General features: G+C 62.8%; 1 protein-coding gene across 5 annotated transcripts in view; it reads left to right on the top strand.

Annotated features, from left to right (window-relative positions):
- Nucleotides 1-11960, top strand: part of RASGRF1 (Ras protein specific guanine nucleotide releasing factor 1) — a 100067-nt gene that overhangs the window by 73727 nt on the left and 14380 nt on the right. For 4 of the 5 annotated variants that reach the window (XM_019803534.2, XM_002923000.2, XM_019803535.2 and 1 more), the window contains 7 exons: nucleotides 1147-1272; nucleotides 2623-2793; nucleotides 3049-3155; nucleotides 3617-3729; nucleotides 5593-5653; nucleotides 8630-8733; nucleotides 10148-10232. In XM_019803534.2, the coding sequence (XP_019659093.1) occupies nucleotides 1147-1272; nucleotides 2623-2793; nucleotides 3049-3155; nucleotides 3617-3729; nucleotides 5593-5653; nucleotides 8630-8733; nucleotides 10148-10232 (767 nt within the window). Of the gene's footprint in view, nucleotides 1-1146; nucleotides 1273-2622; nucleotides 2794-3048; nucleotides 3156-3616; nucleotides 3730-5592; nucleotides 5654-8629; nucleotides 8734-10147; nucleotides 10233-10806; nucleotides 11090-11960 lie in introns of those variants that run through there. The other variant, XM_019803536.2, reaches the window with a different exon arrangement.

The following is an 11960-nucleotide window of genomic DNA, read 5'->3' as shown; positions in this document are numbered from 1 at the left end:
GGAGGAGCCTGATGTGGGGCTCGATCCCAGAACTCCGGGATCACGCCCTGAGCCGAAGGCAGACGCTTAACAACTGCGCCACCCAGGCNGCAGGGGGAGTGGGAGAGGAAGAAGCAGGCTCATAGCGGAAGAGCCTGATGTGGGGCTTGATCCCAGAATGCAGGGATCACACCCTGAGCCGAAGGCAGACGCTTAACAACTGCGCCACCCAGGTGCCCCAAGATCTCACTTCTAACAGAATTCGTCACTTTTCCCCAAAGTGTGTAAACCGTGAGTCCTCCAAGGTTAGGGAGACTGTCAGTTACTGCCACAGCCAGGACACCTGAAGTGACCAGAACTGCAGGACCACAGGCGCAAAGCAGGACCCCCTGGGCAACATGGTGCAGATAGCCACCCTAACTAGGATGCTTCACACACATGCACGCTCGCACAGGTGCACACACGGCACACGCACATGCCTGCACACACATTCATGAGCACACGCATGCACACAGGTGCACACACAGACATGCACGCACACACAGACATGAGCACACACTCAGGCACGCACAGACACATGCACATGCACACTCAGACACATGCACATGCGTGCACTCATATTCACACACACGTTAATGAGCACACATGCGTGCACACACAGACACATGCGTGATGCACTCCCGGACACGTGCAGACACACATGTACACACATCCATGTGCACGCACATGCGTGAATGCACTCACATTCACGCGCACACCCAAGCACACAGAGACATGCACACACACGCACGCGGGGGGTCGCAGGGCACCACAACTTGCCACTCAAGAGTGTGGTCTGTGACCAGCCCCGCGGGCAGCCCCTGGGGGCACCTTAGGGATGTGCAGCCCTGCTCCAGACCCCCGAGTCAGCACCCGCATGCTAACAAGGTCCCCAGCGGGGCCCGTGAGGGTCTGCGAAGCCCAGGGAGAAAAGAGCCATCTCGGAGACTCAGCGGCCCCCGTGGGCGCAAGAAAGGCTCCGACGGCTCCATCGGCAGATAAAGTTGTCACGCTTCCTTCAGCCGGCAGATCCCAAACCCGCTCTGTTCTGTTTCGGCCAATTACAGGCCTGACTTTCTAAACGAACGACTACTGAAGACACGTGACATTATTTCTTCTCTCCCCCAGGCTCAGAAGTCTCCGTGAAGGAGGAGTCCGATAACGACCAAAACCAGAGTGACGACGGGGACACTGAGGCGTCACCCACCAAATCACCAACGACGCCAAAGTCTGTCAAAAGCAAAAATTCCTCAGGTACGGCTCAGCACTAGGGAGTTCCAGACGGATTCCGGGAGGATGCCTGGGGCCGGGGTGGGGCAGTGTCTGGCTGAGAGCAGGTGGGTGAGCCTGCCTGCAGGGCCACCACCGGGCGTCACAGCCCACAGGGCGACGGCGGGGCTCGAGCACTGGCCGCTGCTCCCCAGCAGTCACCCCGACTCCAGACCAGGGGGTGCGGCTGACGCAGGAGGGGCCGACGGGGGCGTGGTGTCGTTCACGGACACCCGGGTTCAGGGGTTTGCTGAGCCCTGGGCCGGGTCCTTTCACGGTCGGGCAGCCCTGTGGAGCGGCCAGGTGGTTCCCAGTTAGGGAACGAGGGAGGAGACCCTGGCAGGTGGTGACAGCCCCCGGCCACACCTGACTCCTGACCCCGAGGGTCTCAGGTCCCCACGCGGTACTCCCCACGCCAAGCCCTTGCTCCGCCTCACCTCCCAGGGCGGCCCCTCCTGCCTCCAGCCCATGAACTCCCCAGCTGTCCCGGCCTCCCAAGGAGACCCCATAAGACCAGGGTCTCCCGGCCGTGGACCCACAGCCACGGCCTCTCAGCTCCACCACAGCACAAGCGTCAGGACTGAGCCTGGAGTTTTCGAAATAAATCACTTGCTCCCTGCAGCATAAGTGCCGTGACTTTGTCCCGAGTAGGGATTGCTGCCCCGAGACTGAAAGGTGACGTGACAGGGCTCCAGAGTCAGGGTCTACGGCTGTTACCGCTAGAAGTCACACATCATTCGGCACCGATGTTCCACGGTGCACGTGGCGTTTCACGTGACGCCGCACACTTGAGGCTGTGCTGTCTTCTCTAACCGTGACATCGCCGCTCAGAGTAGGTGCTAATGTCCCTATCGCCCAGCGGCGCGGAGACTCAGAGAGGGTAACGAACACACCCGAGGCCGCAGTGCTCGCCGGGCCTCGCGCCTCCCCACCGCGCCCATGAGCCCGACAGCGTGAATTACTGGCGTCAGGTGCTGGACGGGTTATGTGTTCATCCCAAACAGGCTGAGAGCCTAAGGAAGCCCCGACGCTGTCCCCAAGCAGCCCGGGCCGGCTGAGCCCCAGGGGAGAGGAACAGCAGAGCTGGACGGGGCACTAGCTGGGGGCTTCCGGCAGACCGAGGACAGCTCCTCAGAGAAGGCGGAGGGAGGGGGGGCTTTCCCTACCCCGAGACCGCCCTGGGGGTGGCACGCCCCCCACTTCCGCCTGCTAATCCCCAGGGGCAGTGAAGACTGGCTGCCCGTCTTCAGGCTGCTCCGTTGTGGGGACCCCTGGTTTCCTAACAGAGAGGGCTGCACCAGGGAAGGCTGAGTGTCGGTTCCGTCCCTTCCACAGAGTTTCCCCTCTTTTCCTACAATAACGGGGTCGTCATGACTTCGTGTCGGGAACTGGACAACACGCGCAGTGCCCTGTCGGCAGCCTCGGCCTTTGCCATAGCCACGGCGGGAGCCAACGAGGGCACCCCGAACAAGGAGAAGTACCGGAGGCTGTCCCTGGCCAGCGCAGGTATGTGGGAGGGGGTCCGCCCCTCCACGGGCTCAGCCCAGCTGCAGGCCAGCCGTCCCAGCCCCGGGAACTGTCCCCCCCGCCCCAGTGTTCAGGGCTTGCTGCTCCGGACCTTGGCCGGCACTGACCCCCCGCCGCAGCCGTCCACCCGCCAGCCACGGCAGCGGCCCGGCTTACCCAGTCCTGGAGCTTGAGTCTAGACGAGCGCTGAGCCCGTTTCTAGTCCTCCTGTACCTTCTGTCCCTGTGCCAGCAGGGTTTCCGCCTGACCAGAGGAACGGGGACAAGGAGTTCGTGATCCGCCGAGCGGCCACCAACCGCGTCCTGAACGTCCTCCGCCACTGGGTCTCCAAACACTCTCAGGTGCGTGGGAGGCCCCCCGGCTCTGGCCCCCAGGAGCCGCTGCCCTCTGAGACCCACTGCCAGGACCGCAAGCAGGACGGCCTCGGGGGCAGCGGGGGCGAGGGAGCCCAGGTGAGCCGTCCAGCACCCTGACAAGGGGCCGCTCCGGTGCCCCACCTGGGAGGGCACCAAGGACACTCTAGGGCCCCAGAGCCTGTGTCCCTCCACCTCTGTCTGCAGCAGGGGGCCAAGTAGGTCCGCAGCCCCAGTGTCCTGGCCTTGGGGCGCAGCCAGCCAAGGGGTGACCCTTGGTCTTGCCGGGAGTTTTACACCTAAGGGTCTCTAGGCTCCCCTGGTCCCCCCCCCTCACGGCCAGGGCGAAGGAAGATGGGCAGGCAGCCCTGCGCGTGTGGCTGGCCAGAGGCCAGCACCGGGGGGCCTGAGTACAGGGTCCAGAGCCGCCGCCGCATCTTCCCGCACAGGACTTTGAGACCAACGACGAGCTCAGATGCAAGGTGATCAGCTTCCTGGAGGAGGTCATGCACGACCCCGAGCTGCTGACCCAGGAGAGGAAGGCTGCGGCCAACATCATCAGGTATGGATGTTCCGGGCCGCGGCCCGCTGCGCGGGGGCCCAGGCTCTGCCCCCCCCACGGCCAGCCCCGGGCAGGGAGCCATGGAGGGCCCTTCCAGGCAGGCTGGCCTCAGGCAGGTGTGCGGGGGGAGGAACCCTGAGCCGCCGGGGAAGGGGGGCATGCGCCCCGCTTCTGCAGATGGACCCCTGAGCAGGCGGTCCGTGTGTCCTTCCTCTCCTCCGACCTTAACCTCCTTGAGGCAGGAGCCACGCCTGCTCTCCCTGCACAGCCCCCAGCTGCTGGCTGGTCCGTGGCGCCCTTTGTGGCCCCCGCTAGCCGCCCGGGGCTGTTACCTTAACGCAATTTAGAGTTCAGCTCCTCGGTCACAAGCCACTTGGCACCGGGGGCTGCACCGTCACGCGGCCAGATAAGGAGGGTTCGGCCAGATAAGGAGAGTTCGCGCCCCCGCCGAGAGCTGTGCTGACGGGCTGGTGCCCTCCTGTCTGCGGGCGCCCGGGGGCGGCTGCGGGTCTGAAACGAGTTACATAGTTCATCCCCAAACTCGTCCGTCTTCCTCCTGTGCGGACGGCAGGGGTCAGTGCTGAGGTCAGGGGTCAGGAGCTGGTTCAGCGAGTGACTCACCGCGTGACCTTGGGCGGGTCCCCTCCCTCAGCCTTCTTTTTCTCCCTCGTAAAACCGGTGAGCAACACTCACTCCAAGGGCGGGGCAAGGCAGGGGTGAGGTCACACTGCCACTTCTGCAGCCCAGGGGGTGGGTGTCGGCACAGACCGCTGTCCTCTCGCTGCTGTCATCTGGCTGACCTGGACCGCGCCCCCAGCCCTGCCCCCGTGTCGGGGCTTAGGGTCCAGCTTCTAGCCCCCCTGCCCCTAGGCGCTTTCTCCGACCCAGACTTGCAGCCACTTCCTGTCCACGGCTTGAGTCTCCAGCCTCCCTCCGCCCAGACTGTGCACTTTGCTTTCCTGGGGTCTCGCCACGGACCCCGTCAGTCCCTCAGGCTCAGAGTCCCACAGGCCCTTTCAGGCTCCTCTCACCTTCATCGTGCTGGACTCTGCCTCCGGTGCCACGAAGACAGCAGGCTGGCTCAGGCAGCCCTGCTTGGAATGGCGCCTGCGCCACGGCCAACTGCGGCACCTGGGGCAGGACACTCTCTCTACGACTGTCACCTGGCTGTCAGGTTACCTAAAAACGTCCGGTTGGTCCGAGTCTGTCCGCCGAGGTCCCACGGGCCCGCGGTCTCCTCCTCCCTCAGCGGTCACCATACTATCACAGCGGGGGCCGGGCCCTGTGGCCCTACTCAGGGTCCACCCTCACTGCCCACCGTGGCCCACTGCCCACTCCGAGCTCCCTGGCCGCCTCCTTCCTCCCCATGCAGGCCACCTCTGGGCCTCCCACCTCCTCTGTTCCTCCCTCTGGAAGGCTCCACGGCTCTCCTGCCCACTCTGCCCCAGGCCTGGGGTTCCTTCCCCATGTTCCTCCTGTCATTCCATGTGCACTGGCCACGGGCCCACCCTGTGCTGGTGTCCGAGCCACAGGGGTGGACAGATCAGACCTCAGCCGGCCCTAGGAGCTCCTAGCCGCCAGGTAGCAGGGGCCAGGTGTGCACACAGCCTTCCCAACACCAGGAGACTGGGGCTGAAGAAGCCCCAGGAAAGGCCTCACCCGGCCAGGAGGGTCAGGGAGCGGAATCCTGAAGGTCAGGCCATCAGGGAGTTGTCCGTGACAAAGAAATGGGCAGTGGGCTCCGGCACGGGAAAGCTCAGTGCAGAGGCGGGCAGCCTACCAGGCCCTGCATGGGGGGGGGGCCCGCGGAGGTGAGGCGGGGTACGGGCTGCACGGGGCTCATTGCGCCATCTTGTCCCCTAGGACTCTGACCCAGGAGGACCCGGGCGACAACCAGATCACGCTGGAGGAGATCATGCAGATGGTGAGCCGGGCTGCCGCTGGCCGTGCCATCCCCTCCCGCACGGGTTCCCCGGGGCGCCTGGAACAGAGTGCTGCGGACTGACTCACAGCAGCAGTGTGTCCTCTCCCAGTTCCGGAGGACAGGAGTCGAAAGCGAGGTGGTGGTGGAGGACGCTCCAGGGGAGGGGCCTTCCTGCCTCTTCCAGCTTCCCGGAGCTCTGGGCGGCCCTTGGCGTGTGGCTGTGAGCCTCCGATCCCCACCTCCTTGCTCCAGGCCGTCCTCACCCCTGCGTGTCTCTGCATCACCTTCCCTGAGCATGTCTGTCTCGGTGCCCAAGCTCCCTTCTCTTGTAAAGACACCAGTCCTATTGGATTGGGACCCACCCCGATGCCCTCCTCTTACCCGGGCGCATCTGCAAAGACCCTATTATTTCCAAATCGAGGGACGTTCCCAGGTACCAGGGAGTAGGACTTCAGCACAACTTTTTTGGAGGGAGGAAAAGCAACCCACAACTCCCCCCTCTTCTCCCCCTCCTCTGCTCACTGCCGCGGCCCCCGGCCCCGTGCCGTGTTCTCTGCTCCCGAGTGGCCCGGGGCCCCCCCCGGCTGTGGCTGGTGGGCCCCCGCACGCAGACCCCTCCCAGGCTCTCATCAACAGCAAGTATACACCGCCATCCCCGGTTCAAGATGAAGCAGTGGGGTCTGGGGAGGTGACGTGCCCACCCAGGACCGCGTCACAGCTGGAGCTCAAGTGCGGCTCAGTCCCAGCTCCTCAGCAAGAGCTCGGTTGACACGCCGCGCCGCCTCAGTCGGAGGGGTCGGGGTGCTGCTGGCCACCCCCAGAAATGAGGGTGCCCCGGGGAGCGCTGGGCTTGCCACGAGGAATACGAGCTAATGGTGGCATTTCACACGTGGAAGGGAGTGATTTGTGGTCCCAGGGCCTGGCCGGGCCCGCTTCCTCCTCCAGGGCGGGGATGTGCCCCCGAGCATGGCACCACAGCCACCCCAGAGTCCTGGGCCCCCGCCACCACGGCGGCCAGTGAAGCGCGCGGCAGACTGGTTTTGACCTCCCCGCACCCCATGCTGGCTCACTTCCCAAACTGGCTGATCGACCTCCGGTCGCTGCCATACCCAGTGTGAGGACTGAGGACGCCGGGTCCTGGGCCCACAGCTCCCCTCCCCTCCCGACTCCCGGAGCCGGCTCTCCGGGGCCTGGGCATGGGCGAGGCCCCACGGGACAACACCTGCCTGCAGCAGGCCCACAGCCTGCCCCCTGAGCACGGCACTGAGGCTGGGCCCCGGGGCAGTAAAGCTGTTCCTGCACAGACACCACACTGACCCCTGGGACGGGGACGCTGACTGAGCCCTGGGAGACGTGGCTCCTTCCTGGCGCCTCCCCGCAGGGGAGCAGTTTCCCAGCAGGGGCCAACCGGAAGATTGAGCCGTCAAGAGCCAGAGAGCCCCTTGTTCCCTGGCAAACATCCTGAGGCTCTTGCCGAACAAAGCACCGCTGAGCTGCCCTCCGGCCCTGACTTGTTCCCGGAGAGCCTGTGGGGGCACTTCCTGTGTGGAGGAGGCCCCGGTGGCCTCACCAGAGAGCCTAAGGGCTGCTTGTGGGGACACCAACAGGCCCCATGGCAGGTGGGGGAGTGGTGCTTCCGGCCTCTCCTCCAGGGTCCCCTTGTTTGCTGGGTGACCAAGAGGGTGCAGGGTGAGCTGCCCGCCGCTCCTTGCCCAGCACACTTTCTTGCGGCTGACCCCCACAGGCCCGTCCCCGGCCTAGGCCAGCCACGGGCCCTCAGGCCTGACAGTTCAGCCATCCTAGGCCTCCAGGAGGGTCCTTACCCCAAAACCTGGTGTCCTGGTGGCACCTGCTTCTCCTGTCCCCGTGTCCCCACTTGTGCCCTGATGGCACCTGTCCCCACGCTGTTGCATCCAGGCTTCCGGCCTGGGGTCATCATGCCGGGGGGACTGCGTGGGTACCCTCCCTCTGTTTTCCTGCATTCCATCCCCGCCCCAGCCTGTGGCAGGAGCTCCCTGAAGCCCAGGACTGGGTTTTCTGGTCCTTCTGTGTCCAGGGTCCAGCAAGGACCGTCAGTGACTGTTCCCTGAGGGAGGGAGGCAGGCAGGCAGTCTGGCAGGAGGACTTGCCCCCTTGACATGGGGCGGGCCCTGTTCCCTTGTGAGCAGTGCAGCTTTGGGGGCTCAGCCCAGCCCCTGGGGCCTCTGGGCAAGGTAGCTGGCCCCTCTGTCCATGTGGCCTAGTTGGAGGTCGGGGTGAGTCTCATTCCTGACCCCTCCCTCATGGACACAGGCCGCTGCCAAGACCAGCCCTGGTGCTCTTTCCGCTGTCTTCTCCAGCGCCCTCTGTCCCCTCCCACATCCAACATGGGGTCTCTGGGGCAGGGACACCGGCCTCTCCATGTCCACCTTTGATCAAATCCCTGCCACTGGGACCTTGGTCCCCTGGCAAGTGTTTCTCAAGGGGGGCCAGGAGGTGGACACCCGTAAAGGTGGTGCCCACGGTGTCCTTGGGGGCCAGAAACATGGGAACCCCAAAACGAAAGCCAGACAGCCCTCTTCTGGGCACCCCGGGAGGTAATCACACCTGTGAGTCCACGCCTGCTAATGAGTTTTCAAAGGAGATGTTACGGAGACAGCTATGGGTCCAGACAGAGCCCGAGGGGAGGGACAGGTCACTGGGAGTCACAGCCGGGGCTCCAGGCCCAGTTGGCCCACTTCCTGCCGAGTGACGTGGGCCAGTCGTGGTCCTCTGGAAGCCTCTGCGGTCTCGGTCCTGGCTGGGACGAGGTCCCTCCGTGCCGCGTGAGCGCTGACTCACGGAGCGCAGGCCTGCACACGCTCCGGGCTCAGCGGACGGGGCTCCTGGCTCCCGCCATCCCCTTCCCTCGCCCGCTCACCAGAACCCAAGCCAAGATTACATCAGAGACGCGGCCAGAAACCCGGGAGGGCCTAACCCAGGACTCGCTCCCCTCAGGCGGAAGGCGTGAAGGCAGAGCCCTTCGAAAACCACTCGGCCCTGGAGATCGCGGAGCAGCTGACCCTGCTGGACCACCTGGTCTTCAAGAAGATCCCTTACGAGTGAGTGGGCGCGGGTGCTGGGCCCTCCCTCCCCCCCCCCGCCCCGCAGCGGCCTCGGTGCCTCCGCGGACCCGCGCACTGGACTTGCAGAGCCACGTGCCTTCTCCGCAGGGGAGCAGAAGCGTGTGCGTTCGCGGGGTGGGGGAGGGTCCTCTTCCCTGGCCCCAAGCTCTGCACGCACGCGCCCGCGCAGACGCACACGCTGTTCCAGGAGCACCTCCGGGTCCGCGCTCCTGCTCCAGAGCTCTAGAGGACGGTACGTGTGGACGAAGGAGCACATGTGCCACGCGTGTGAGAGTGTGTGCACACGCATGCGTGAGCATGCACGCCCGTGCGCCCCAGGTGCAGAGGGCGGGGACAGCTCTGCTCTTGAAGAAGCCCCGAGGCCTGGCATCACGTACTCCGGTGGGCTACCGTCAGTCACCCCCAGCGGCTCCTCGTAATTACGCTCGTTAGATGAGTTCACGCCTCCCCCCTTCCCCCGGCCGACCGCTCGCTAACAGCATCGTAGTAAGTGCACGGGATTCCCCACCAGCGCACGAAGCCACGGGGCTGTTTTCAGTTCTCGCATTTATGTCTAAAGCTCAGGGAGACCTCCTTGCAACGAAGTGTTTCTGTGAGTTTCTGACAACCGTCCAAGAATAGTTTCCCGAAACTGGAATCTCCGGATCTGAGGCTCTGAACCGCCGTAGGGCTTTGGGTCTCTGCTTTCCAGAAACTCCCGCCGGCCGTCACCGGGTAGAGGGTGGCGGCATTTTGGACACCTGCTGCGTCTCCTGGTGAAGCCTGGTTGTTCCTGATGGGCTCCTGTGGGAGGAGAAGCAGGGAATCTTTTCAAACACAGTTCAGTCCCCTCCTGCCCACAGCACGCTGCCAGGGTCCCCTCACTGTCCCTGCCAAATGCAGAGCTTCCCCGGGGAGGCTCAGACGGTCTGTGGCCTTCCCATGTGGTGGTCCTCACCAGAACGCTCAGCTGGCTTGGCTTGCGGGCTCCTGACCCTCTGTCCCTCGTCTGCAGACCAGCCTCTGCACGGGCTCCTTACTCTCTGTCCCTCGTCTGCAGACCAGCCTCTGCTGAGTCTGACATGGGAACTCGCCCCTTGAGGCAGGAGCTCCAGGACGGGACCTGCCCTGACTCTGCACTCCACGGTAGATGCTGGGCCTTCCCACACAGTCTCTTGGCCTGGCAGCAGCCCCGTGGGGAAGTGTGCTCACGGTCCCATTGCACAGATGAGACCGCGGAGCCCTGAGCCATGCCAGGCAGAGCTAGACGCCAGCCCAGGGTCCCTTCCTCTCGGGGCTCTGCAGGAAGCTCCTCTCTGAGAAGCGAAGGCCTTTCAAAAAGCAGAGAAATTGAGGCAAAGAATGGAGCAAGGCAAAGCTCATCGGCCCTGGGTTTCCTTACTTCCTGCAGGGAGTTCTTCGGACAAGGCTGGATGAAACTGGAGAAGAACGAAAGGACCCCGTACATCATGAAAACCACAAAGCATTTCAATGACGTGAGTATGGGGGGCCGGGGGGCAGTGCCTTTCTCTCCCGGGTTTTGCTTCGTCAGGACCCTCGAGGTGCTGGGTGCGTGGCAGGCATCCTAATCTCACACCCACCCTTAGCCCACGTTGTAGACACAAGGAGACGCAGGCTCCGAGGGCGGATGCCTGGAGTCTCCTTGATGAGTGTCTGGCTGGAGGAAGACATGTCCCAGCGACATCCCCACGGCCACCCCCACTCCAGCCCCCTCCAGCACGGGGCGCCGTCCACTCCCGGCCTCGCACGAGCCCCGAGGGCTCTCTGAGCAGACTCATCACACCAGGGAAGGCCCATGATGGCTGGACACAGGAGCACATGACTCAGCTTGTCCTGACCGCCTGGCCGGGGCTCCCTGGCCCACACCCCGCATCGGGGAGGCTCCTTGGCCTCCGGGAGGAAGAGCGGGAGACCCCTGTCCTGCAGCTTGGGGGAGGAGCCCTGTAGGGAACCAGCAGCGGAACAGGGGGCCCGTGTCCTGGCTGCAGAGAGTAAGTGGAGCGGGCGGGCGGGTCCCGGAAACACCCGCCCTCACCCTCCCCGCCCCAGTGTGTGCCCAGGGCCCAGGTGAGCCGACGGCCAGGACACCGAGTAAGCGTCAGCTGCCTGTTTGCCTCATGCCGGGTGCTGTGCTGCGGGCGTCATCATCACCATCTCGTTTAACCCCGTCTCTCTCACTTTATGATCGGGTAAACTGAGGCCCAAGGGGGTTCAGTTCCATCCCCAACATTACACAGCAAGACAGCCTGCTTTGAACCCACGCAATCCACCTCCGAGGGCTGTCCTCATCACCCCCTGGCATCTGGCCATCTCTCTTAAAATCCAGCATTTCCGCCACACACAGAACGTGTGCTTCCATGACGGAGGCCGTCAGAGCCCGCAACTGTTTCTAGATCTTTCTCTGGACCTTTGCCTGCGATCTCTCTGCCTCATTGAGTGGGACTGACTGGGCTCTCCAGCATCAGGGCTAGAACAAGGACAGGGACCCGAGGTGCCTGGAGTGCACCCGCCCTCGTCCTGCCTGCGCCCCTGCTGCCCGCGTGCACCCCTGCAGCCCCTTAGGACGGAGTCGAGCGGAATGTTGATAATGAATCTCAGTGGTGATTAGAGCGCTTCTCCTGTTTCCCCGTGTGGGATGATGTTTGCTTATCAGGTTACAGAAATTCTTTTCCTTGTTTGCTAATGGTATTTGCCACAGATAAATGATGAATTTTATCAACAGTTTTTTCTCTGCGTCTATTGAGACAGGCCTACGGTTTCTCCCCTTGGGTCTGATGCAGCAAATGCAGATTTTTCTGGGATAGTTGTCCACCCTCACGTTCCAGGGACAGATTAACATGGTTGTGGGATGTTACATAAATGCCCGTGTGATTTTTCCTTCTTGTATTGTCCGTATCCAGTTTCGGTATCGAGATTATACGGGCCTCATAGAATAAGTTATAAGATATTCATTTTTCTCTATCTTCTGGAAGATTCTGCTGAGCTAATTCTTAAAAAAAAAAAGTTGTATGACTTATATGTAAAAGTGGTTTTGGGTTCAGTATTTGTGATGAAAAAAAACACCTTTATCACATCAATGTAATTAAGAGTTGGAATATATGTACTATTTTGAGTTATCATTCCTTCCCGATTCTCTTCAGGGGTTTCCATTCTTAAATACCTTTATAATCCATCCTCTTTTTTTTTTTTTAAGATTTTATTTA

Source organism: Ailuropoda melanoleuca, chromosome 9, assembly GCF_002007445.2.
Source record: "Ailuropoda melanoleuca isolate Jingjing chromosome 9, ASM200744v2, whole genome shotgun sequence".
NCBI classification, from domain to species: domain Eukaryota; kingdom Metazoa; phylum Chordata; class Mammalia; order Carnivora; family Ursidae; genus Ailuropoda; species Ailuropoda melanoleuca.
Note: the sequence above shows the minus strand (reverse complement) of the source record. Positions and strands in the feature narration are given on the sequence as shown.